Source organism: Thermobia domestica, chromosome 9 (assembly GCF_964235325.1).
Source record: "Thermobia domestica chromosome 9, izTheDome1.hap1.1, whole genome shotgun sequence".
NCBI classification, from domain to species: Eukaryota; Metazoa; Arthropoda; class Insecta; order Zygentoma; family Lepismatidae; genus Thermobia; species Thermobia domestica.
In genome coordinates this window covers 109,198,773-109,226,384 of record NC_137462.1, presented here as the reverse complement: position 1 = coordinate 109,226,384, position 27,612 = coordinate 109,198,773, and the positions used below count along the sequence as shown (strand labels likewise).

Below are 27,612 nucleotides of genomic sequence, written 5' to 3'. Positions count from 1 at the left end.
ATGCACATAATATGAAAAACGTATGTTTTGGGGGGTGTCCGGATACTTTTGATCACATAGTATATATATATATATATATATATATATATATATATATATATATATATATATATATACAGGGTGGTCGTGCATGAATGTCGGAAAATTCGTGAGATAAATCTACAGGTAAAAACAAGCAAAAAATGTCATATGAACATTGGGTGAATGCGGCTTCGTTTGGACGCTAGAGGCGTCTGAAATGTCACTTTCCGAGGCGGCAATTTGCAATATCTCAAGAACGGAGAGAAATACGAATGTCGGGTCAAAACATATCAAAGGAAACCCCATCCGAAGAATCCAACTATGCATAATTGATGGCGAAACAGTGGCGGCGCTAGAGGGGGGCACAAAGAAAGTGAATGAAACATGGAGAAAAGTGAACAATTTACACTGAAAATTTGTAGGAGGGGATGTTACTTGGCATATGCAACAACAAATGTTAATGAACAAAGGCAACAGCGGCTAGTCTGTAGGGACTTTATGGGAGGCGGATTGTAGGAATACAGTATCTTTGTAATGGTGAGAAATAGGAATGTCGGGTCAAAAGATATCAAAGGAAATGCCATCCGAAGAATCCAATTATGTATAAGTGATGGCGAAACAGTGGCGGCGCCATGGGAAGCACAAAGAAAGTGAATGAAACATGGAGAAAAGTTGAAATTGGTGAAAACACAACTATTTGAAAGCAATCAGGAAACAAGGAATACAACTCTTGGTGTACTGTATGATACATGTCCGATGACAGAGGGCATATAGCTACAGTAGGTGGAACAAGGGGGCGTGCAGAGCGTCGCGTAGTAGAGTTAGTTATAGGAGTAGTGAAAGCGTGGTTAACGAGAGCGTTTGCATCGAAGGTGCAGAGGACAGCGCACAGTTCATTCGTACTGAATGGGGCAATGACAATAACAGCACAAGCGTTTTAGTGCTACAATCTACAGGCAGGGCAGTAATCCATGTGTATGTGAATGTGGTTTACTTTGTGTCGTGTGAAACAGTGTTGATGTTGACAAGCGCTATGTGTAATGCACCACAATGAATAGGGTAGTATACACTAACGCCGAAAGCAGATATGCATTTGATGTACGGCTAAGCGGAAGGTAATGCAGAAGAATCACGTAGGTTATATGCGGAACGCTACCCAGATCGACAAATTCCAGCACCGGGGATGTTTATTCGTATTCATCAGCGATTGCGGGACACTGGGTCATTCCTTCCCAACACAGACATTCCGAGACGACGACGCGTTCGAACACCCCCCCCCCCTGGAAGAGAGGGTACTCCGACATGTGACCCCGAACCCGAGTATTAGTACCCGACGAATAGCAAGGCAGGAACACGTTTCGCATCAAGTCGTGCTAAGCATCTTGCATAGTAATAATCTCAGACCATACCACGTACAACGAACGCATGCGTTATACGATGGTGACTATGAAACCCGACGACGTTTCTGTCGTTGGTTATACCGCCGCTGCCGTGTATCACCAGCCTTTCTAACACAGGTATTGTTCTTGGATGAGGCATTATTCACACGGGATGGCATCACAAATTTCCACAATGACTATCGATGGGCACTCAACAACCCGCATGCAATTGTAGAGACGAAGCATCAACAGCGTTTCCAATTGCATGTGTGGGCTGGTATTATTGGCGACAACGTTGTGGGACCACATTTCTTACCACAGCGATTGAACGCAATATCGTATCTCCAGTTTCTGACTCAGAACCTACCTATTCTGCTTGAAGATGTGCCACTGAGGACACGACAGTGTATGTGGTTTATGCATGATGGCGCCCCTGCCCACTCATGTCACACCATTCGTGCATATCTAAACAAAACATTTCCACGCAGGTGGATAGGTCGTGGTGGAAGACAAGCATGGCCCCACGTTCACCCGACCTGAATCCCCTAGATTTTTTCCTGTGGGGATACGTGAAGAGTCTCGTGTATACACGGCCCCTGCATGATGTTGAAGATCTTCGCCAGCGTGTATGTGCTGCATTTGCCACATTACGGCAAACGCCAGCGATATTGGCACCAGTCAAACAATCCTTACGCCATCGTGTAACTGTCTGTCTCGAAGAACAAGGAGGACATATTGAACAGCTGCTATAGAATGGCATTATGTTGACCATGGTAAGTACAATACCTCTTGTTTTTACAGTACACTGGGTCTCATCTTCCATACGTGTTTTTTACGATCTGCACGTTTCATCACTAAGAGTGTTTAACAGTTTCTTTGCAGCTCCCATGCGCCGCCACTGTTCCGCAGTACGTGTGCATAGTTGGATTCTTCGGATGGGATTTCCTTTGATATCTTTTCACCCGACATTTCTATTTCTCTTCGTTAAAATGATACTGTATTTCAACATTCCACCTCTCATAGTGTCCCTACAGCGTAGCCATTGTTGCCTTTGTTCATTAACATTTGTTGCTGCATGTTCCATATAACATCCGCTCCTACAGTTTGTCAGTGTAAATTGTTCACCTTTCTCCGCATTTCATTCACTTTCTTTATGCTTCCCCTGGCGCCGCCACTGTTTCGCCATCACTTATACATAATTGGATTCTTCGGATGGCATTTCCTTTGATATATTTTGACCCGACATTCCTATTTCTCACCATTACAAAGACACTGTATTCCTACAATCCGCCTCCCATAAAGTCCCTACAGACTAGCCGCTGTTGCCTTTGTTCATTAACATTTGTTGTTGCATATTCCAAGTAACATCCCCTCCTACAATTTTTCAGTGTAAATTGTTCACTTTTCTCCATGTTTCATTCACTTTCTTTGTTCCCCCCTCTAGCGCCGCCACTGTTTTGCCACCACTTATGCATAATTGGATTCTTCGGATGGGGTTTCCTTTGATATGTTTTGACCCGACATTCGTATTTCTCTCCGTTCTTGAGATATTGCAAATTGCCGCCTCGGAAAGTGACATTTCAGACGCCTCTAGCGTCCAAACGAAGCCGCATTCACCCAATGTTCATATGACATTTTTTGCTTGTTTTTACCTGTAGATTCATCTCACGAATTTTCCGACATTCATGCACGACCACCCTGTATATATATATAAGTTCGATTATTAGCAACCGAGATTTCATTTAACTCTCACTTGGCAAGCGAATAATTTTCTCAGCGTATGTTGTTCTTCCATTGGTAATTTACATGCATATATTGCTATCCACAATATGTCTCCATTACTGCAGAAATGATGAACTATTCCTACATTCAATAATATAATATTCTTTATTAAGCGCAAACAAATTACACTATTTATAACATCTAAACTGGAACTTTAAAAAACCGTTGGATACACTGCAGCAGTGACACCATCAGCTCCCCTGTCCAAACGCGCTCACCCAGTAACTGAGGTAAACACAACATCAGCGTCCTCAGCCACAAACAGCACTGCACTCCTGGTCAGGATATAACAGTTGAAATTTGAAAACACTTTCTTGTTATGTGGTGTATATTTTTCTATGTTTTGGTTTACAGCAAGGTGACTGCAGAAAATGCACGCTTCACCGCTGCACTTGAATCACAAAGGCTTAAAATTCACCAACGATATACATATGTGGTATTAAATAGGTGTCTAATTCAACTGGTGATCAGTATATATATATATATATATATATATATATATTGATCACCAGTTGAATTACAGACACCTACTTAATACCATGTAGCACCACTTTCGCTCTGATAACGACGGCTACCCGCCGCGGATTGGACTTCACGAGGTGCCTGAAGTATTGTTGTAGAATCTCAATCCATATATGCTGCAAAGTCTCCCACAGAGCACTCAGGTTGGTTGGAAGAGGGTCCAAAGCCCGAAGGCGTCATTCCATGACGTCCCAGAGGTATTCGATGGGATTGAGGCCCAATGACCGTGATGGCCAGGAAAGTATTGCCAGATCAGAGGAATGCTCATCAAACTAGTCTGCTGCATCCTAGGGCGGTGGGCCGGCGCATTGTCCTGATGAAAGATAAGGTCACCATCCGGATGTTGCAGTCGAGCAAATGACAGGACATGGCCATCCAGAAGATCGCGGTAGCGTTCACCTGTGAGGGACCATGCCACACGTGTTAGGGGACCCATTTCAGTCCACGTAAACATGCCCCAGATTAGAATACCTAAACCAACGGCACAGTTCCCTGCTGGCACGATGGATCCACTGCTTCATGCGGTTGGCGACGTACTCGTGCCCGTCCATCGGCATGTACCAATGTGAAACATGACTCATCTGTCCAGGCAACCTTCTTCCACATTTCCACGGTCCAGTGGCGTTGGCTTCTTTGCCCATGCTAGACGTTGCTTCTTGTGCGGTTAGAAGAGATACTCGCGTGGGCAAATAACTTATGTATTCCATGGCGAGTAGGTAGTTGTAGAATGTGTGGCTGCTAACACAATGTTCTTTTCCTGCATTGAACCTCTTTGCGATTTGACGCACTGTGGCTCGTATATCGGCTGTTACGATGCGGGCCAGTCGGCGCCTACCCCTGTCGTCGACACGTCCCTGACTACGGAAGTTTACCCGTGCGGATGGGGTTTTACCGGAAGCCTGGTACTCACGATATACCCTTGACACAGCTACCTTTGAAAATCCGAATGCCGCAGCCACTTCCGAAATCGAGCCACCCAGCCTTCTGGCCCCTACGATTTGACCATGGTCAAATGAACTCAGATCCTTCATCTTGCCCATCACACACCAACGGATACCAAGAGAAGCACACAGCAGCAGTACATTCACACACACTGGTGGAGCCTCTACAGGAAATTTTCTGCAACTGTCCTACTGTCTCTAATTTAACTGGTGATCAGAGAGAGAGAGAGAAAGAGAGAGAGAGAGAGTGTGTGTGTGTGTGTGTGTGTGTGTGTGTCTGTCTCTCTCTCTCTCTCTCTCTCGCTTTCCTCGTAATTTTTATTTATACGTTACACTATTCCAAAAGACTTAATTGATTTTACAAAATGAAAAATTACTGTTTGGTAGCTATCGCCATTCACATCAATCTGTTGGAATTGTTCAGATATAATTATGTTTGGAAATGCTGTTACAAAAGGATTAGCATATTTAATTGACTAAATTTTTGTGGGATCTAAATATTTCAACATCTCTCATGATACTATCTTCAAAAATAAACCTTTGAAGAATTTATCTGACATACTTTATCTAAAAGTCCGAACACCTTGTTTTGAAAATGTTTGTACCTAGTGTCGGGAAGCTTATTCGGCGTCAAGCTCGAAGTCGATGCAAAGTAGTGCTCTTATTGTTTACCTTTTTTTCGTGGTTGTGTGTAGTGTTTATGTGCGTGCTCTACTGTCTTCATGTAGTATCGGTGCTGTGACTTTCCCAAGTGAAGCATTGCCAATGAAACATGGACTGAAGTGTAGTGGAAGATCATTTCATTTTATTGCTGCTGCCCTCATACCAAGAGGACCGCCGTGTGCTCTCTCTGGTACTGCTAACAGTGACGGAGGAACTACCAGTGATTTTATGCCAAGGTATGAGTCAAAAGCAAAAATAAAACAGTGCCTCATTCTAGTTTGTTTTCTCCTCCTTTGTGGTGATATTCACGTAAACCCTGGCCCACCCTGTCCATATTACACCAGTGCTTTCAATATATATTATCAAAATGTTCGTAGCATTAAAAACAAATTACTTGAGTGCTCATTGAACCTAGGTGAGATAAGGGAACTGGATTGTTTCGCAGTGACCGAATCGTGGCTGAATGAATCAGTGAACGACAGTGAAATTACCTTCTCTAATAATTTCACTATTTATCGTAAAGACCGCATAACTCGTGGAGGTGGAGTGATGATTTGTGTAAATAATAAGTGGAAGAGCAAGAGAAGACTGGATCTCGAACGGGATTGTGAACTTATTTGGGTGGAAGTATTTATTCCAAAGCGTCGTTCTGTGTTTATTGGGTGCTTCTATAGGCCGCACAAGAACACCCCCCAGCACATCTTAGAAGCTTGTAATGACTCACTGTTACATGCGTTGTCACACTGTGACGTCATCCTATTGGGTGATTTCAACCTTTCCATCACGTGGCAGGAAGCAAGCATGGCGTCGCTAAAAATGGAAACGACAGTTATTTCATGGACAATTTTATTCATGGACTTGGTCTAGGTCAACATAATATGCATAATACCCGCAATAATAGCAATCTTGACTATATTCTCTCTAACTTAGAACCTCGTTGTGTTGTCCCATGCAGAAATCTTTTTCCCTCGGATCACGATTCATTGGATGTTTCTTTCGATTTCCTCCCCTCCACTACTACAAACCAGCCCCTCAAAAGTAGGTCACAACTTCTTTGGAAGAAAGCCCCCTGGGGTGACATCTGCCGGGCTATTGAACTGTTTCCTTGGTGTTTGTTAGAGGTAGGAACTGTTGACGACGCTGTGGACTTATTTACATCTGTTGTCCACTCAGCCATACAGGACTTTGTGCCGGTGAAAGCATCAAAATCGAACAGGTTTCCGGTCTGGTACGACAATGAACTTCGTGAACTTCTTAAAAACAAAAAGCTTGCCTGGACTCTATGGAAATCACATCCGAGTGACTACACATACAAAAACTTTGCTAGAATTAGAAGTCTTGCCAAGAAGGTAGCGGCGTAAATATTTTGAACACATGGACTCAATTGGTGATTTTACTGTTAGTAACCCTAAAGTCTTTTGGTCTGTAATTAAATCTAGAACAAAATCTCCGGGCATACCGGCAACAGTTCAAGATGAAAATACTGAAGCGAGTGATGATCAAAGACCAGACCTCTTCAATAACTACTTCTGCAAAACATTTATTTCCCTTCCCTCTACAACCCATCTCCCCCCTCTCCACCCCATCTGTTCGGACACCTTATCCTTTCTCTCTACCACCCCGGACGAAGTTTTGGCTCTCTTGCTATCGTTATCTCCACATAGATCACTTGGACCTGATAAAATTAGTCCTCTCTTTCTCAACAAAACTGCTTCATTTATTGCGGTTCCTCTACCTATCTTATTCAATAGATGCTTCAAGGAAGGGTATTATCCCACCAGTTGGAAACTAGCTCACGTGACCCCAATATATAAATCAGGACTTAAAGATCATGTATCCTCCTATAGGCCAATATCTCTTCTTTCTGTAATATCAATTATAAGCGAAAAAATAATCCAAGACAGGCTACTTAAATTCACCTCACCTTACATCCACAGTTCTCAGCACGGCTTTCTACCGAAAAGCTCAAGTCTCTCAAACTTAAGTACTTTTCTTTCCTGTGCAGTCAAATGTATGAATAACAATACTCAATTAGATGTTATCTACTTTGATCTCTCGAAGGCCTTTGATGTCAGTCACATTCATCTTCTTCATAAACTCTCCAATAGATTTAATGTACATGGCAAATTTCTCTCTCTAATCACAAGCTACTTGAAGGACCGTAAACAGAGAGTTGTTCTTTCAGGGGCGACTTCTAACCCCCAACCCGTGATCTCAGGGGTGCCTCAGGAGAGTGTACTTGGGCCTCTGCTGTTTGTCCTGTATATGGATGATCTCTACACGCACTTATCAGCTCAACCTAATGGCCTTCTGCTTTTTGCTGACGATTGTAAGTTATACAGAGAAATATCGTGTCTCCATGACACAATTGCTCTACAGGAAGACATTAATTACCTTACAGGCTGGTGTGAAATGTGGCACTTGAAACTCAACAGTAAGAAATGTGACAGTATTACTATTACTTTGAAAAAGTCTCCTGTTCCCTCCACATACCAAATTAACGATTCCCCTATCACACATTCTGCTAGTCATAACGATCTTGGTGTCATCTTTGATTCAAAACTCACCTTCTCTGACCACATCTTCTCAATACTAAAGAATTCAATGCGCATGTTGGGACTTCTTTATCGATTCACCGAACTACGCACTCTTTCTTCATTAGCAACTTTTTATAAGACTTTAATAGCGCCCAAGATCGAATACTGCTCTCCCATATGGGCCATGGCAGCACCTACACATCTCTCCAGACTTGATTCTGTTCTCAATTTCTTCATCGCTATAGTCCGTTTTCGTGTTCCTGCACTTCGAATATTATCTAAGAAAGAGCTCTTGCGACATCTTAATATTCAGACTCCTGAAGTACGCAGAATTATCTCTGACCTGAAATATCTACATAAAATAGTTAATGGAAGCTTAAGATCGGAAATATTACTTCAGGAACTATCCTTACGTGTCCCTTCCCGCATCACCCGGAATACCCACCTATTCCATCTTGCCCGTCCTAGGTTGGCTGTTACACAGAGGTCTCTTTTTTATAGAATACCAAACTGTTATAATCAAGTAACAACTGATGTGGACATTTTTTCGAGCTACCCAGTGTTTGAAAGAGCAATTAAACGAGCTTTGACGGAATAGTTTTACTTTTACACTCTTTTTTTCTATGTTGTTGTTATTGTTGTCTTGTTTTTTTCTTTCTTTTGTTAGCATGTCCCTGTGTAAAATGGCGAAGTTATGCTGTATCTCGGAATTTGTTCAATAAATAAATAAATAAATAAATAAATAAAATAAAGAAAGAAACTTCCACCCCCGCACCAAAATAAATTTGTTCTAGAGGAAAGAAGATATTTGGGTTTCCATAATTCACCCTTTCAAGCCTCTACAAGTGCTCAGATTTTATGTAGCAATCAAAAATGGTTCTCACAGAAGCAGCAATGTTTGTTCATAACACGAAACTCCGGAGATCTTCAACCTACATCTGTCTGTTTAAACTAGAAAATATAGGCAGCACAAGATCAAGAAATTGTGTAGGTCCACGAGGATCAAATGGATTCAAAATCCATGGGATCTCTTTTGTAGTTGCTGGCATTTATATTTGAATAAATTTTAAAAACTAGAAATGGCAGAAAAGCTACCTGTTTTGTTCTATTATCATGTTTAAAAAAGGCCACTTTTACCAGTTTTAACATGTACTAATGATAACAAATTTTGATAAATAGAAAACTTCAAACGAACAAACAATATTTGCTGTTCTTATTTTTTTCTTTGTTCTGTCAAGTAAAAATTTCGAATTAATACCTTATTGTCGGTATTCACCGATTTTGCACCTAATGACTTCTTTTTGTTCTTACATATGAAAAATAAGATGCGTCGTGAGCGATTTGTGTTGCCTGAAGCATCTGTTGTCACTTTACGAACAGCGATTTCCAAGGTGTAGCTCAAAATGACAAAAATTCTTTCAAAATTGGTTTGAGCGAATGCAAAAGCACGTCAATCTTAAAGGTAAATAGTTAGAAAATCAACAAATCCTATTTTAAAAAATTTACATGTCTTTTCTCATATTGATTGCAGAAACTCTTCCTGCAGCTTTCGTATTAATTTATTTCTGCATATTTTATTGTTTTCAAGTATACCACAATTCTACTCTTAAGATCCCAATAAATCAACCTGTCTCTTGATTTCAATGAAAATTAAATTTACTTTACATTTTCATTCTTGCAATGTCTTGAAAGTAGCTATTAAATATTGTTATTGAACAAAAAATAAATAACTTTGGTATTTAAATTTTTCTTCGAAAAAACACAGAATACTACATTACAATTACAAAAGCATCAATAACTGATAAATTCTTAGAATTTGCTCTCTCAAATTTGTCCTCGAAGTATTCTTTTCTTCTTCCTCAATGAAAAACACTCATCATGACGTGTATTTAGTAACAGACAGCATCTTATGTAACAGGTGTGACGTGAATCAATAACATTAATTTTTTTAACGGAAAACTCTGTGACTAAATTTCTTTTCTAATTTCTCCACACACCGAAAGGCTTTTGGAGAAATTTTAATGGTTCAAACTTCTTTCTAAAGTTCAAGCCATATTATAATGGAAATCTCCAAAGAAGAGTGAAATTAAAAACTGATCGTAAATAATCAAAGAGGAGAAAGTTTTTGCATTGTTTTTGAAAAAGCTTCATCTATTAATAAAGGGAACAAAATTCTCAGCAGGATTAAGACCAAGTGCACGGATTTTTTTTTTCATCTTATACTAATGTCATACTATGTCGATGTACAGCCTTGTTCAAAATTCTTGGTCACCAACCTTGGTTTTGCTTTTGTAACCGTACATAGTAAATTATATTGCTTTGGTTCTAATTAATAATCTCAATTATTCAAAGACAATCCACATTTGCTTGATTCAATTACAATATAGGTAAAAGTGCTGAGCAACGAGAGGTGGATGGACAAGATTTTTTAACAAGACTGTACATTATGATTTCGCTTACATCTCAGCAAACTGAAGGAAACTAATATACGTATATTAGATTTCACAAATTTAATGTGTGGCGAAAGCCAAAATTATATCAACAGAAAATAAAAAAGATAAATTTTTCCACAGAACATTGTTTTATTTACTTTATTTTAAGTATCAACAACAAGCAAACAAAACCACTTAATAACGGCTTGTAGTTATTACATGTGAAACAAAAATCAACATCTACTTTATTCTTCGAAACAGGAAGACACCGTGACATCTGAAAGCAGATTTTGTTCTTTATTTGTATTTACAGCTAACAGACTGTGAACTGCATATCAAAACTACTCAATGAGATTATGATTTTATATATTTAATCTTGTTGTATATGCTTAATATTGCATAGACTTCGAGACAGAACAAGTAACTGCTGCGCAGCCCATTGTTACAAAGTTATAGTTTTCTAAATATCAAAGTATAATACTAAGTATTAATTTTTCTCTAATTTCATTGCCTTTCACGATGTTCAAAAAAGCATTCAGGTATAATTTCTGCTCTTAATTATTTTTGTATTCTTAGCCATGAAAATAGATTACGAGTATTTTATTTATTTATTGTTGGATACTATAGGTTTACCCTAATTATACGGTCCAGCACCCTTCTATATTTTCTCCCAATGCTTATAATAGTACTGATGTTTTATAGCTCAGTAGATTTTTATACTGGATCCCTTTCTTTATCCATTAGCAGATATATAATGTAGTTGATTATTCTTCACGTGAACGACTCTCTACGAAAAAGAAGAATTCTGAATTTTGCATGCGTGTTCTAATTGAAGATACTTAAATATACATTTTTACTAAAGATGTTATACAATTGTTGTATTTCTTAAGGAATAATACATACAAAATTAGTAAGTCTACAGTTTCTTATTTTATTTATTTATTTATTTTTTTTTTTTAATATTAACGAAACATTTGCTATTTTAAATAAACTAGTGTTCATTTGGTGAAAACTTTTAACTCCAAAAAAAAGTCTCATTAAGAATGGAGAGACGTCGCTTCCTCAGAATAACGGATCTACATCTAAGGAATGCAAGCGTGAAATATTTTATTTTCCCGATTTTGGAGTTTACATACAAACGGCGCCACATCAAAAATAAAATTGAACGAAAATGGTGAGTAGTTACAGTCAATATTACATTGATCATAGCCCGCCGTTTTTTCTCCAAAATATTACAAGAACTTATTACTCTATACGCTTATCACATAGAGCATATACAACAACTATCAAAGTATTTTAACACAAACTAATGGTGACTTTATTATATAATAATTCCACTTTAAAGTATTAAAAATAGCATTCGTTGTAGAAAAGAAAATCTAGTTTTTAATTTTGTACAATCATGACAATAAATACACATTTTATTTTCTCATTATCCAAATATCGCCGTATATCGCATTGAGTAACTTGCAAACAAAATTTAAAAAAAAGATACAAAATACTATATGAAAAAAGAATCACATATTAAATGCTGTAGGAACATATTTCCTATGATAATCAGTGAGACTAGAATAGGAAAAGCACCAAACATTGTAAAAGTTTAACACAGAAATAGATTCAAATTAAACGAAAGAAGGGTATTTCTCAGTTTTATCAACGTTAAAAGAGTACAAGAACTATTACTGGTATGTACGTAGTAATTTAAAACTTCAACTCAAATACCCACTGCAGCAAGCACAAACGTTTATTATTAGATCATTTAAGTCTTTATTTTCTTTTCAAAAAATGTCAAAACGTGTACAAGGAAAACTTCCTAAAGAGATGCACCTTGAATAGATTATTTTCCCCAACTTTCTGTTCGCAAGTAACTGGGCTCTGAATATAAAAAATGCAGATCACTCTTGTATATGTTTCATATTATATGATTATTTTTATCAACAAAGATTCTATTAATTATTTCTTTATTGTTTTTTTTTTTTTTTTTTAAATGGAAATGCTAACATTACGTATAAAACTAAAGATTGAAAGTAAAACAAATAAGCTTTTGCTTGTTTGTTTGTTTGCTTACCCTTTCTGTTGTTGGTTCGCGAAAGAAAGCTCATAGATACCTTACGTTTCTAATCTCTTCCTTTAAAATTGTATGTTCATACAAGAATAGGAAATAATTCGTGGAAATGAAACAAAGTACATACGGATATGGATTACACGAACTTCGAATTTTAAGAAGAAACGGGTTTCTTGCATGTGCTTGGATTTGTAAATTAATTTTACGACGTCTCCATAGTTCAATGATTATACAAAAACTCATTTATTCTTATCACTAGTCTTGGCTGGCTCCAGTGAGAGTGTACAAGTGTGAACTCAAATTTTGGGATACATTATTTTTGACGCAACTCGAGAATTCTGTAAATAGTAAATAGAAGTAGAAGAAGCTACAATAAATTTGATCGTACTTCTTTCCTTAGTTTGTACTTTATTCAATATTTCCTGTATGAAATATAAATACACACATAAATAAAGATATTAAAACAATACTATTTTTTAAAAAGTACTATTTAAAGACGGTAAGAAGAGAAGACATGGTAGAAATCGAGTTAAACAGTTATTACACTTTCAGATTAACTGCAACTTAAGTGTAACCAGGTAACAGTATCACTAAATGATGTTTATCTACCAGAGATTTTTCGAAAATATTAATTAACTTACAGTAACAGGCTAATGTGCTTTTTCTATCAGTTCATTTATTTGATAAACGAAATTATATTTTCTTTAATTAAAAAAAATGTGAATTGGCTCCACTTTTCTTTTTCTCCAAGACATAATCTTGTTCCTTTCATATTCTTCACTTATGTGAGTCAATAACAAAAATGGAGTGGAGAAACATACACTCCATTACAGTCCAATACAGAATTATATTTTTGACTACCAATAACAACATGCTTTCGTACGTCTACTGATACATGATGCAGTGACTTTATGAAAGATGCGATTTTATATGAATGACTAGTTTCTTGCGAACAGAGAAGATGAAAACAAAACTAATTTACATTCAACTTATACAATGTTAATTAATCACTTATTTAATGAAAACAAAAAGCACTATTATCATTAAAAATGCAATATCTAATAGCCAAGCATTCAGTTTTATAGACACACAAAAATCACTTTAAAACCTCTGTACAGAAATAAAGTTATACTTGTGTTATATAAGAGCGCATCAACAACATTAAAAAGGCAATAAATAACACTAACGCAGTTAAGAAATATAAAACGATTTGTTCGAGATTTATGAATCACAATTTCTAAAAGATCTCTGTAATCTTTCGATAATTCTAGATCTCTGATAATGTATAGCTAGATATCTATTTAACTGAAATTACATTTCATTCCACTACAATACATTGCTTTTTCATAATCAGTCGTAAAAAATCTCGAAAAGAAAAACTTAACACAGCTTTAAGCGAAATTCTCTTTTGGTTATTAAAATTAATTTTAAAAACCACTTTGATGTCAGTCCTATCAAGACGACTTGTTCGGGCTCATGTAAGGCAGGAAATTTGACGTTAATAAAAGTTTCGCATATCAGTCTGTATCTACTTCTCAGCAATTAATTGTTAGTGTGACACTTAATACATTTAGTAACTGGGGAAACGTTCTCAAGAAAAAATGTGGTGGAATATAAAATAGGTATTAATAAAATTAATCAAAATCCATGAAATGAGGTAAATTTCCACCTTTAAAACGGTCCTTTTTAAATACATTTTACTGTATATTAAACGTTTACTTTCCTGAGTTTTCTATAAATATGACTTTGTGATACAAATAATATTCCGAAACCGTTTGTATGTTATTTTAAGGCATCGTATTGCATCTATTGTTACATATGGAATAAGCAGTAACAGATTTCTTCGAGAATTTTCACAAAATATTACAATATCCAAGCTAGAAAGGAAGGAGAAATTTATTTTTAGTTCGGAAATTCATATATTACAAGTAAGTTTAGACCAATCTTTGACATAATTTCCAGGAATAATTTAGCAGGTTGACCTAACAGCAAAAGAAAATTAACGCAAGTAACTTTAAATGACTATTTTTAAGAAATTAACCTTCATAATTAGACTACAGTTACAAATGGAAAAAAAAAATACATATAAATTCTTGTGTTCTCTCTTTGCTCAACTGATTCGTTTCTTGCCAAAACTATACAAACATTTGAGAGTGCGAGAGAGAGAGAGAGGCAGACAGAGAAAGTAAAGTCTTTGTCGATGTATTTCCGCTATTTACGTAATTCAAACTTTATATATAAACTTCGACTTTCATTTACAGCTGTGGGTATGAATAAAATAAATTTGTGTTTCGCTGTCAAGAAAATCATTCATAAAAGTCCAAAGATGATTAGGAAGCAAGACTGAAATTAAATAGCGGAAATAGTGTAAACTTTAATTAAATATCTGAAATCGATATATTACGAGAAGAGCAAGGATAGAAAACTTACAAAATCAGAAATTTTCTTCAAATTTTATGATCCGGTTTGCCGTGTACGTATATGTAAGGAAAGTAATAAAAAGATAGTAATAATTGATGCCACAAAGGCAACTTTTAATGTATTCTTATCGTACAAAGACGGCAGTAAAAACTATGTACTCGTTCAGTACAGGTCCCATTCAAAATTTCAGAGCAATTGTATTAACTTAAGAAGTCTTCTTTCTTGTGCGGGAGATATAATTCGCATTTAAATAGGTCCATTTGGTCTCAAATTACTTTAAAAAACTGTATGTACTTTACATTTTAATATGCTCTTCTACTTTTTTTTCTTCATTACTAAACATATTTAATCCCACCTTATTTAATTTTAAGAGTAGGTATTTACCGGGAAAAATCTTACGGAGTCCTTGGAGTTCGTAAAGGCGTGGAATAAGGAGTAAATACTGATCTACCGTCAAATATAATTTAAAATTTCTTGAGATGTAATTATCTAAAAATATTCTGGACGAGTTTCCAATCAAATCCCGGTTAATTTCAACTCTGTTTATAATGCAGTTTATCATGTATGCTTGTCACTATTTGTTAGTACATAGAGGTATGCGGTGCATAATCGTATACCAATAGATACCTTCGCACTATGTCTTTATTTATAGTGACCTCTCCATTATTATTTTATTTTCAATGTCAAGGTCCAAAAATTACAAAGCCATTTGTTATATACAACCGAATACAAAAGAAACCCTTGAATGACAAAACTGTAACGGTTTCAATGACAAAATGCTCTAATTAACATTTTACTGTTGTTTTCTTAGAAAACCACATAGTAAGCAAGACTCTATGTGCAATTTAAAAGCTTTTTCACTGTTCACAAAATACTGAAACAATGTTGCTTTTTCATTGGTAGCGAACATGTTTTAATTCATGATCATTTTCTCACAGAAAAAAAAAAAAACCATTAAGAATCCATCTTACTGAATTTGATTTGTTCATTATTTATAGCATTACACAAATTATACTACTAACTGTTATTGATCCTACACTAATCACAAATTTTCGCGATCATCACACTGTTATGTATGGTATAAATTGGAACAATTTGGTATGTGTTCAATATTTCTACATCCCACTATCAGTTAGGGGAATCCAAATTCCACTCTGATTTTAGATTTAGACTGACTAATTATTTATGTATACATTTTTAATCAGTATTGATCATTTGGAAATTTAGAGGGTGTACACAACTTCAAGAGTGCGGGCTAGTTTGTATTATATATATATATATATATATATATATATATTACAATCTTAACACATTAACTTCTCTTTTCCTGGTAATGATTAATGATCACCTACACACACTAATGGTTTGAATATACAAAGAAAATATAGAGTACTTTTCCTTGAATGGAATGAATTATTTAGTTTACGTAAATGCCTACTTGAATGTTTAAAAACAAAAGGCAGCAATTTAATTCAAATTTACTATGTAAGCTTTAAAACGTGTTCAGATATTTCATATAAAGAACTAAAAATTCAATATCAGATATAAAATATAGTACCCTTCAAATAGCTGTAAATGCTTCACGCTAGTACTATTCCTTAATTTCCTATCTGAATATCAATGGAAGAATTCAAGTACAGATATATGTATATATATTTCATTACGTAATTTTTAATGGTTTTGAACAGGTAATGGAAATACGACGTATTAGTGTAGGATGATCTGAATTCATGTAGTTTGTTTTCAAGTATATAACAGAAATTGTAGCTGAGAGATTAATCATATTCAAAATGATGGATAATGATGTATGCTGAAATTTCTCCTCTAAGCAAGAACATTTTCAAAAACAATATTAAAAAGGTAGAAATCTGAATCATAAATATTAACTTTTTTCTTTTGCAAAATGCTGGACATGACACATAAAATTAGCGAATATTTAAACATTCCAGACCAAAATCAAATCGCTGTTGTGACAGGAAAAGGAGCACTCACAATTTGTTATTCTGTGAAAGTATTAACAACATGTTAAGTACCTATTATTACTTACTATAATACATAGGCATGAAATTAATTTAAAAAAAACTTTATTTACCGTTCTGCAAATGAGACAAGGCCACTTTTTTCCCGAAACGTATTACAAACACCTAATATTCGCTACATGTTTATTTCATCTATGTTCAAAATTTCCATTGCCTAAGTATATACATAGTTATGAAACTGTTAGAAACCTCCATACGAAAATTTCATCTTTAGTCCTAATACCACTGGCAAGATTTTCCCTTTTATCATAAATACTTTCATGTAAAGTAACAAAATGTACTGTATACATATAGATATCACGATTCGGTTACAAATTGCACACAGTATAATAGATCTTAGAATTGGCAGTAGATACATTGGGTATTATTTCTTCTGTTTTGGAATTACTGCTTGATTCTTTGCTGAACGTATTCGAGGGTCGAGCGAAGCAGTTTCTTTTCTGACAGTCGTAACTCTACGGCCAACCGACGACAAGCAGGAAGAGGAGATCGAAGGATTTGAACATCATCCTGTAATAAGATAGTAATAACAAGATAATGTTATAATATACTCAAGATTCAAACATATACTGCATATTGCGTGAGATCGGTAGTACTTGACCTTTGCCTCGTGTGTACATGGAGTATTGAAACAAAAAGATGGCAAATCAAATCTGGTAAGTCAAATTTAATGGTGATATTTGGAACGTTCACAACCAGTCAGAAATGGTATGTCTATATATATATTAATGGGAAGTGTTTTTTCTTAAAATCCAAATTTGGAACGCATTCAAGAAAACAAGGAAATTTAGTTTGAAACATTTTTCTTCTAAAATGAACCTTTTCCTTTAAAAATATGATGTAAAGGTAACGTTATTACATACGGTACTACATGTTCATCTATTATAAAGATGGCGATCATGAGTATTTTCAAACGATTAAATACCATTATAACTAACTCCAGATAATGCTTAAACATGGCGAAATTTTCATCTTTCACAAAATATTTGAAGAAAGTTTCAAACACCACCTCAATTTTGTCAGGGCTGTAATTAATCCGTTAAAAAATTAACGATTAAATTTTTCAGCAGTTAATTTCTAAGTGATAGTCGTTAAATAAACTAGTATCAATTAAATATTTAACTGTTATTCTTTTTTGTGAATAGTTGGTTAATTTTCCCATGCCTTGAGTTCATATTTTAAATTTTACAGTAATTTTCACAACTTTACAACAATTCTAGTTGCACAATAGTGAAAACTAATATTTTATATTAATTTTAAATAATTAATTCTGAAGTATATCAACAAGGCAACGACCCAAATAATGCTTCTGAGCTCCCTTGTGACCAAGTGCTTGCTTACCGTATGCGCCTTTGGCGTGGAAGATCCGGGTTCGAGCTCATGTGGTTCGGATTCCACGTTAAGCTGTAGGTCCACGTCTCATAGCCTTTATGCTGAAAGAGACGCTAAACCCAAAATCGAAACCAAATAATGATTCTAAAATGTGTAAAGGGTTGCTCGAATAGAAACAGGACGAAATATCAATAAAAAATAATGAAATGGCCATCACAATCACCTGATTTACCTTGAATCGAGTTTGTGAGAGATGAAGTAGAGAGAGAGAAGTGAAAGGCCAGTTTATAATTAGTGTCAAACAGTTGGGGATTACGTATAGCTCGAATGGAAACAATTGGATAGCATTTTTTAATAAATTAATCAGTAGAATGTCAAGAATTTGTGACAAAATTGTTAAAAGTTCAGGTGGCTATTGCGTCGAGGCTAGAGTTTCGTTTCTCTGTGTTAAAAAACCCATTTTCGACCTAACTAATTTTCTTTAAACATTGTTTTATCACATGGAAAAAGGGTACTTTCTATTAATGATTTTGATGTTGATCTTTTCTTATTTTTGTTTCCATTTCTTAGAACTTCCAAACTTATGGACAGTAGTATATAGGGTCAGTGAGGGTAATTATGAGACAAATTTCACAACTTTTCGACGTTATTCAGCTTACATTAGTTTTGAAAGCAGTTAACCTAGGCAGCAGTTTAGGTGCTAATAGAGTAATCAATTTGCTGCCAAGGAATTTCCTGTCACCTCAAAAGTTGATGAGTAAATGTCAAATTTGTGCTGTCTCATATTTCCCTCCAAAATGGTAATTATGAGATACCGCCGGATGGGTAATTATGAGACACCTGTTGTCCCCAGCTTTCTGTATGTGATATCGAGGTATGAAGGAGTCCAATTGTGAGGCAAAGAAGTCTTCGTTGTTACATACATACAAATATTTGACTGAGTTACAAGAAAATAACTAAAAAAGAAAGTGGAAATAGTTACTGATGTTATTCTAACATTTTTGTGAGTTAAGTATAATAGGCCTATGGGCTAATAGATAGTTTCAGGTTACAAAACAGGCTTATGAAACAAATTTAGACCAAGTTCTAGCTGTTCACTTAAAAAAAAAAAAAAAAAAAAAAAAAACTTAGGTTACTTTTATTTCTTTATGCTTTAGTATAAAGCCTAGGCTATTTTCAACAAAATAATGTAGGTGTAAATTATTAATGATTTCGCAGCTTATCTGGAATAAATGAAATGAAAACATTAATCTAGCATACGTCTCATAATTACCTTCCATATAAGCAGAATGAGATAATAATAATAATAAAAAAAAAAGTTATCTGAAACAAAAGCCCAAGGGACAAATTCAACTTCCTCTGTAACTGATGACCTACCAGGTTTCCACCAACACCCATTGGTTTCACAATAGTGATATTACTGCACGAATAGATATAATAGTTAATGATAGGATTTCAAATTTCAAAACAATTTTTTTGAATGAGTTTGTTTAAAAAATTGGTACATCCAAACTTTTGTAAACTAAAACTTAAAAATGTAAACAGAGCATTGTGAAGAATATTACTAAATACCTGTGCTCTTAATTTGTATTTACCTACAGTGCTTGAAGATCAGTGAGGGGTGTCTCATAATTACCCTTTCTAAGCAGTGTCTCATAATTAGCCTCACTGATCCTATATTTGTTTCAGGTTCACAATTATCTTGTAAAACGACTTTGCAAATCTGGTACAATAGACATAACCTTAAAGCACATGTTGAAGTACAGCGAATAAGCTTATTAGCTCCTTTACAAACAAGCTTACGCCAAACACACTTCAGCACTGCGCTCATCATATTCTATCCTCAACTGATATATCACATTACTCCATCTAATTTAAAATTCTTGTCCCAGATTAAAGATGACCACGATGTTGCTTGTACCCCATCTATGAAATTTCCTGTAGGTTACATGTGAAAATAGTAGTGCTAAAACATGATGATTGATAACACCGACAAGACATTACTGTAATACGGCACAAAATACGACAGCGACTGAATAGAGCGACAGGCAACAACAACGACGCATAATGTAACACTGGCTCTAACAAGCTATCTATGTTATGTTATTGCTGTTTTATGTAGCGCTGATTTTGTTCGCTGATCATAACATAATATCCTTCTGCTCGAAAATGAAAATGGATTTCCAGAGTTTACTTCACTTATTGATGGGTAGATTGTATCAAACAAAGATGCATATTCTTTCTCTGTTTCAATTCTGATGGTTTACTGCAACTTCAGCAATACTCTGTGAAGAATACTTTTTGAATCAAAGAAAAAGATTTAAATCACAAACTTCTACATAAATGGAATCGTACTTGATACCAAGAGATTGGCTTTTACGGAACAATACTGCAGAAACTTAGTATGGTTCATATGGAATTCTGATACTGATTTTCCTGAATATCCATGACTGAACAAGAAACTTTTCTTTGATCCAGAACACTATGATTTATGGTTACGTTTGAAGAAAAAAATCCATTTTCTTAAATCGACCTCCACCATTCTCATAGCCTTCTAACGCTCTCCTTTTAATGTTTAACATTGAGTACAGTATTTCTTACTGTAAATACTGATCATTAGTCAAACTTCCTGACTGGAATACAATAAACCACTAATACTAAACAATAATTATACACTAATTATTTCTTTAATAATTTTGTATTTGAATACAATCATTATCATAAACAAGTGCACATATATCATACTTTGGCCTATTTCTCTGATTAAGTATAACTAAATTACCTAACTTATTATTTTTTATTTCTAAATCTTATTCTCCACTTTTCCGAATCTTATATCCTACAAAAATACAGAGTACTGCAGAACAAAGTAAATAAAATTCCCTAACTCTTCTGTGCTCGGGATATTTTGAAGCAATTTTCCCGACTCTTTTCTTTAATTTCCCTGACTTTCAAGGTCAATGTGAACTCTGTGACAAGGAAGGTATATTTACCTCTAAAGAAGTAGGATAAGCTCGAAGAAGAAGATTCACTCTATTTAGAAGGAAGCTCCACGTTTTCGTTTCCACTTCTGTCTCTAGCGCACAATCAATGTAAACCAAATCACAGCTTCGATCAGACGCCAACCAATGTTCCAAATGATCTGGAAAACAGTTCAAACAATATTTTTGTGAGATTCTGACTTAACTGAATGGATAGAAATACTATTTTAGGGAATCATATTTTTCCTCTTATTGAAAATAAAACACAATGGTGTCCTGGTTCATGCACTAAGTATTTTAACCCTTTTCTTGGCAATGTATCCTTTGGAATACATAATGTTTTGAATATTTTTGGTTACTTTGTGACTACCTATTCTTGGCAATGTATCATATAAGATACATTACGTCACAGCCTTGTCTAAATAAAATATGTAACTAAAATGTGCAATTATATCTTATTTTACAATTACTTGACACGGAAATCGCATGCAGTATTTTTTCTGAGCAACTTAAGTCTTCTTGCCAAGAAAAGGGTTAATAATCTCGACTATTAGAAGTAGTATGTCCGTCAATGTTAGAAGTGTGTGTGAAACAGTTGGGAGAATACAAAAAATAAGTATAATCTGCTATTTAACAGTGTATTTTTTTTTTTTACACATACAGTACATAGATATATAAATACAGTAGCATCAATTGCTTACTTCGCTCATAAGAAAAATTAGTACTATTTTCCGTTAGGCAGTCACCTTTTATTATTACTGAAGCGCTCTCTGATAGACTATGTTTTTTGTCTTAAAAATTAAATAACACTATTGTGGCCTAAATTTGTATTCAAATGGCATCGGAAGTGTCACTATTTATCTCAGTGACCCCGAAAACTAAGGATTCGACACCAATATCGGTAATTTTCCATCATTTTTATATATTTTTCTCACCACTTCTCTTAAGTTGCACCGTCAAAGTGGAATGACAAAAATCCACCATAGGCCCGAACCTCATCTATGTTGAAAATTTGATCGAGATCGATCGGGTGATTCAAGAGTTATTCAGTCACAAGCCAGTATGTCACTCTCATTTTTAGTTACATAGGGAGATAGATAGATATTCTTCCAGCAGAATAAAAGCTACTAGTTATTATTGGCAACAACATAATGTTTAGCACTATAAAATATATATAGTATTTTATATATATATTGCATTTGTAACAACTCTTGAGCCACCAGACTGATTTCGATTAAATTTTCAATGTAGATGAGGTTCGGGGCTGGGATGGTTTTTATAACTTCTCTTTGAAGGTACACTTTGAAGAGAAAGGGAAGATATACAAAAATGATCGAAAATGACCAATATTAATGTCGAATCATACTTTTCGGAGTGGCTGATATGAACAGTGCCACTTCCTAGCCGTTTAAATCCAAATTCAGTTCCCATTAGTACTCCTAAGGGGGATGGTGACATAAAAATAATTGAAAATTACAGATTAATTGAAATCCATACTGAAAAACGTTGTTTTTCACCAAATTTTCCATCTGATATAAATGTTTTTTTTTTTTAAATACTACTTACAGCATATAAAAAATGTAATGCAGGCCTATTTACAAATCAGTTTAGTACCATTGTTTTATGGTAGTATTTATAGTACCTTGTTGAAACGTTTGTCTTCAAAGTGTCAAATATGAATCGCAGTAAATTGTGTAATCTGTTGTAAAATAAATAAATAAATAAACCATACTGTTTGCCGATTGGTATAAGGAGATACCATACTATTTTTCGATTGGTATGGTAAAATAGTATTTTTCTATACTATTTTACCGTAAATTATTAATTATATGTAAACTTTGTTACTTTTAAGTGACTGAAGCGAGGTAATCTTACAATGATGTTTTAAAAACACTTCATTTGGGGGGCCAGGAAATCATTTGGGGAGCCTGGCCCCGATGGGCCCATCCCATGGCTACACCCCTGGCTATGGCATCGGAGACTGTTTAAAGAAAAGGCTGCAAACGCAGAAAACCAAACGAAGCAATAATAATATTTTTTCAGCTACTGGATGTATACTGTACTGTATATATATTGTGCTTCCCCAATGCAAGAATTCAACAGTTAGTGATGCATGATGGGTATTTTTCAGAAAGTGTTTGGAATCTGAGAAAATGCCTCCAACTCAGTCAACCCTTCATCTTATAATACTACGAACACATTACCAATGTATAGTGTGGCAAAATGATATTGTGGCAAATTCTTAACCACCTCCACCTGACAACGGTTATGGCTGGACTACTCAGAATGATGTTTTCGTTCCTCTGATGACTACAGCTCCCCCTGCTCCGTCTACTGTACTTGAACTAGTAAAATGTTCGTGTAATAAAAGTCAATGTTTGACTAAAGTGTGTTCCTGTCGGCAACACAAGCTTCTGTGCACTGATCTGCGCATGTGTGCAGAAGATGATATTTACATTTGTGAGAATAGTAAATGCGCTGAACAGTCATCAAATGACGAGAGTGATGGAGAGGAGTTTTAGCTCCTCTCAGTAATGAATCTCAAATTATGCTGTATGTGAGCAGTGCACTACACTTGCTGAAATATTCAGCGGTAGAGAGTTTGAAAATAAATGAATATGTGATTTATAATATGAAAACACACTCTACATTCTGTCATTTTTATGGGTTTTCTTTGTATTTGTAACATTAGGGATTATTGCTCTATAAATGTGCATCCTGCACCCTTTAAAATTCGAAGAAAACAACACACACTATATTTAAAGTGAAATGTATAGCCTAGTGGCAATAAATATATTCTAAAACACGCATGTAATTTTAAAAATAATAGGGATGCGCACGAGACGAGTCGAAACAGGATTTTTCTGACAAAACTCGAGTCGAGACACGGCTCTTCCAATAGAGAAATATATATATTTTCGAGTCGGAACATCACTTTTACTGCACATTTTCGAGACGAGACAGCCACAAATCTTGTCTCGTGCGCATCCCTAAAAAATAGAGTTACCAACATACGTTGAAACATAACTCAGACAGGAAATACAAAGGGAATTTTAGAGCTAAAAATAATGTTTTTTTTTCTTTTAAAACTTGGAAACAAGTACAGATAAGCAATAAGTGTAATAACCAAAAATATTACTCCAATGTAGACTTGCAATTTTTAAAAAAGATCATCCAAATCGGATGAAAAATAACCGAGATACAATACTGTCATGTATAGCTCAGCCGCCATTTTGAAATGATCGCCATATTGCCCTGCGGAACTTTTTCACTCGGCAACATCTAAATTTGTCATAGCTAATGCATACCAAAACAGAAAAAAATGTCTTACAATTGTACCATTAAAATCGCACGGATGTGCGATTTTATACCACTTGCTCCCGGACTATTGCTAAGTCTGCAATGTTGGTCACTTATTTAAATTAACCACAACTGCATGGAGTCAAATGGGACGCTATTAGTATAAGCAGGGACGTAGCTAAGGGAGCCCGGGGGCACCAGCCACCCCAAATCTTGGCTTGGCCCCTTCAAATATTTATTTAAAATTATATGTTACAAATTGTTTTTATTCGACAACAAATTAAAACATTTATCCATAGTAAACTGAAATTATTCATACTTCTAAGAAAAGGCTATTTTTACAATCCATTTACAGGTTATTCCTTAAACGCTAAATGAACAGTAATAAGAGTGTAAGATCAGTAACTTTGGGGGCTGGGGGTAATTTCGTTAATATTGCGATGTTCTTGCAGCCCTTAAGAGTGATTAGAGCCTTATAGTCACCTTGGGGTACCAAGAGCTAAAAATCTTTGCGAATGCACTTTTTGTAACCGACTAAGACAAAATTGAAAGGTCGATTCGACTCAGAGGTTAGAAGAATGCCCCCATTGCTGGGTTTTGCAACATAGCACTTTGCTTTAATTGTTTTACGAGAAGGTATTGAATGTAGATTTACTTTATTTTTTATTATGTTCAACAATAATTCTGCAAAACAGAATAGAATGTCAACTATTTACACCCTTATCTGTGCTGGCAACACTCCGGCTGAGCGGGAAACAGTACACAAATTATCGGGAGTATAATTATATATGGGGTTATTCCATTCGCAAATATGGCTCCCCCAAACTCAGAATTCTGGCTACGTGCCTGAGTATAAGTAGACGGGTTCACTACGGATAAGCATTTTATTTAGGTTCAAATACAAGAGATGTACTGAAAGTAATGCCCGTTAGTCTGGAAAATATGTACTATTTATGTTGTGTGATTGAAATTCATACAATAAAACATAATATTTTCACGAATGACTGATAAATTTTACTTGTGTTTCATTGATTAATTTTTGTATCCATGTGCTTTGTCAGCAGCAACGATATATAGGACAAGATCTACATATTTAAGTGGGGTTTGAATCTCTATAATGCGTTCGATGATCTTCCACTAGAAATTCAACCCGGAACCTCATGCACGAAAGGCACACTAGACAGGAGGAATTTTTATGTGCGTGTGTGTATGTTTTTGTGTGTTTACAGCAATTAGACAATAGATCTGAAGTATAAACAGAGGACAATCATCAGATGTTTGACAAAAGAGGGAGGTACAACTGCAAATATATAGTCAGCCCCATACACATATGTGGAGGCAACATTGTACGTGAGGAATATTAAAAATGGAACAATATTTAAAGATGTACATCAGGAAAAAATTCATTGACTGTAAAACATTTAGTAAAAGACCACGGGCTGTGGTGATTGATAAAAATGGTAGGAAGTTGATGGCATGATTCGTTCAGAGCCGATTTGCAAATCTTAATATGCAAAATTGCTAAACTAAATAGGGACCACAATGTGGAATATGGAGGATTTGGGCAACAGGAAAGAGGTGCTACTTGACCAAACGATAGAAGCACGTTCAGTACTGCTTTCCATGTTTGAAGCCAATGAATAGTAGTTTTTCTTTTCTTTCTTCTTTTTTAAATGTGAATGAAGATGAGGTTTGGACATCCACTTACGATTCTACGACTGAGACAGTCGATGAATTGGCGATATAATGCTTCATCTAGGTCTAAGATGCTTCCATTCGATCATGCGCCAAATAGTTATCCTAACAATTTTTGTGAAGTGCTCTCCAGAATTGGGTAAAAAGGCGGCGAGAATATCCTGAACGCAACGGAGATTATTTTGTATAGTGACCCTCTGTTCATAAAAGTTTAGCATACCTATACGCATAATTTCACCTGTGTGTGCTCATGTTAAAAAATAAACCATTACCAACAGGCTTTACTTTCAGTCAATACTTGCATACAAAACTCGAGAAAGCTAGATATGTACGCATAATCCTAAGCTTTGAGATGTGACTCTTCCTTACATTTCATTCAAGTAAATGCATTACTTACCTTTTCCCATGCTGAATACCCTAAGAAATGCAAGAAGGCGCCCATCTACAGGTTCAGGTCCTGCTCGAATACTGAATTCTCCACTTGGAGGAAGGCCTAGCTGGGTTAACAACTGAACTCGAAGTGGGTACAATGGATCTCCACGACTGATCCCTAATTTCAGTTTTAAACTGTCACTTTTGTTGTCCAAAAATACAAATCCATTATGTATCAAGAACTCTGAATTGGAACGATTACCGTAACAAATAAAGATTTGGTCCCCAGATTTACATTCTTCACATGTCAAACATTCGCATCTGTCTTGTTCCGTATTGAAGACAGTAGAGAGCTGAAAAGACAAGACAAGAAAGTATCAGTTATGTAATATTCCCAGACAAAATGAACTGACAATTGTGTAGACTTGTATTCAGCATTTACATGTGTTATTCATGATGATAGCTAATCATATTTCATGCTCTGTGGAATTAAATTTTAGATATTAACAATACTTTCTTAAGTAACTAAGCGTAAGATTTGCCTTTTGCTCACTCGAGTCTTCAAGTCTTCAGGATAAGTAAAATTATTTTATCCATATCGAAATTCTCTAGGGCTGAGCAGATGAGGCATGGGGCGGATGCCGAAAGAAGAAGAAAAGACAAAGGATTCACAAACATAGCACTTTTCATGCATTTTGAAAGGTATAGTTTCTACAGAAACATAACCAACTCTTTTTCTCGAATAACCAACTCCTAAAAATATAACGGATCTGCAGGTTACATTATTTAACCCTTTTAAATTATGGCTTTTTTGAGGTCTTTTGTAGATTTTCACTCAATCATCTATTGAGTCAAGACCAGTCTTGGTAAGTAACGTAACGCAAGTAACGCGTTACTTGTAACGCGTTACTTTTTAAGTAACGTTTCCTAGTAACGCGTTACATTTTTTCCAAAGTAACTGTAACGGTAACGCATTACACATTTTTAGGTAACGTACCTAGTTTGCGTTACTTTTTCGCGTTACATTTCGGATGAGTAACTACAATATATATATATATATATATATATATATATATATATATATATATATATATATATATATATTTATTTCGGAAACAAATCTTTCTTTC

General features: G+C 35.3%; 1 protein-coding gene across 1 annotated transcript in view; it reads right to left on the bottom strand.

Annotated features, from left to right (window-relative positions):
- Positions 1 to 11,041: 11,041 nt before the first annotated feature.
- The window catches only part of Setd3 (SET domain containing 3), a 331,102-nt gene continuing 314,531 nt past the window's right edge, over positions 11,042 to 27,612 (bottom strand). The window contains exons 9-11 of the mRNA XM_081771689.1: positions 26,508 to 26,835; positions 21,128 to 21,276; positions 11,042 to 17,312 (exon numbers count right to left, since the gene is read on the bottom strand). Coding sequence (XP_081627815.1) covers positions 17,187 to 17,312; positions 21,128 to 21,276; positions 26,508 to 26,835 — 603 coding nt within the window. The 3' untranslated portion in view covers positions 11,042 to 17,186. The remainder of the gene's footprint in view (positions 17,313 to 21,127; positions 21,277 to 26,507; positions 26,836 to 27,612) is intronic.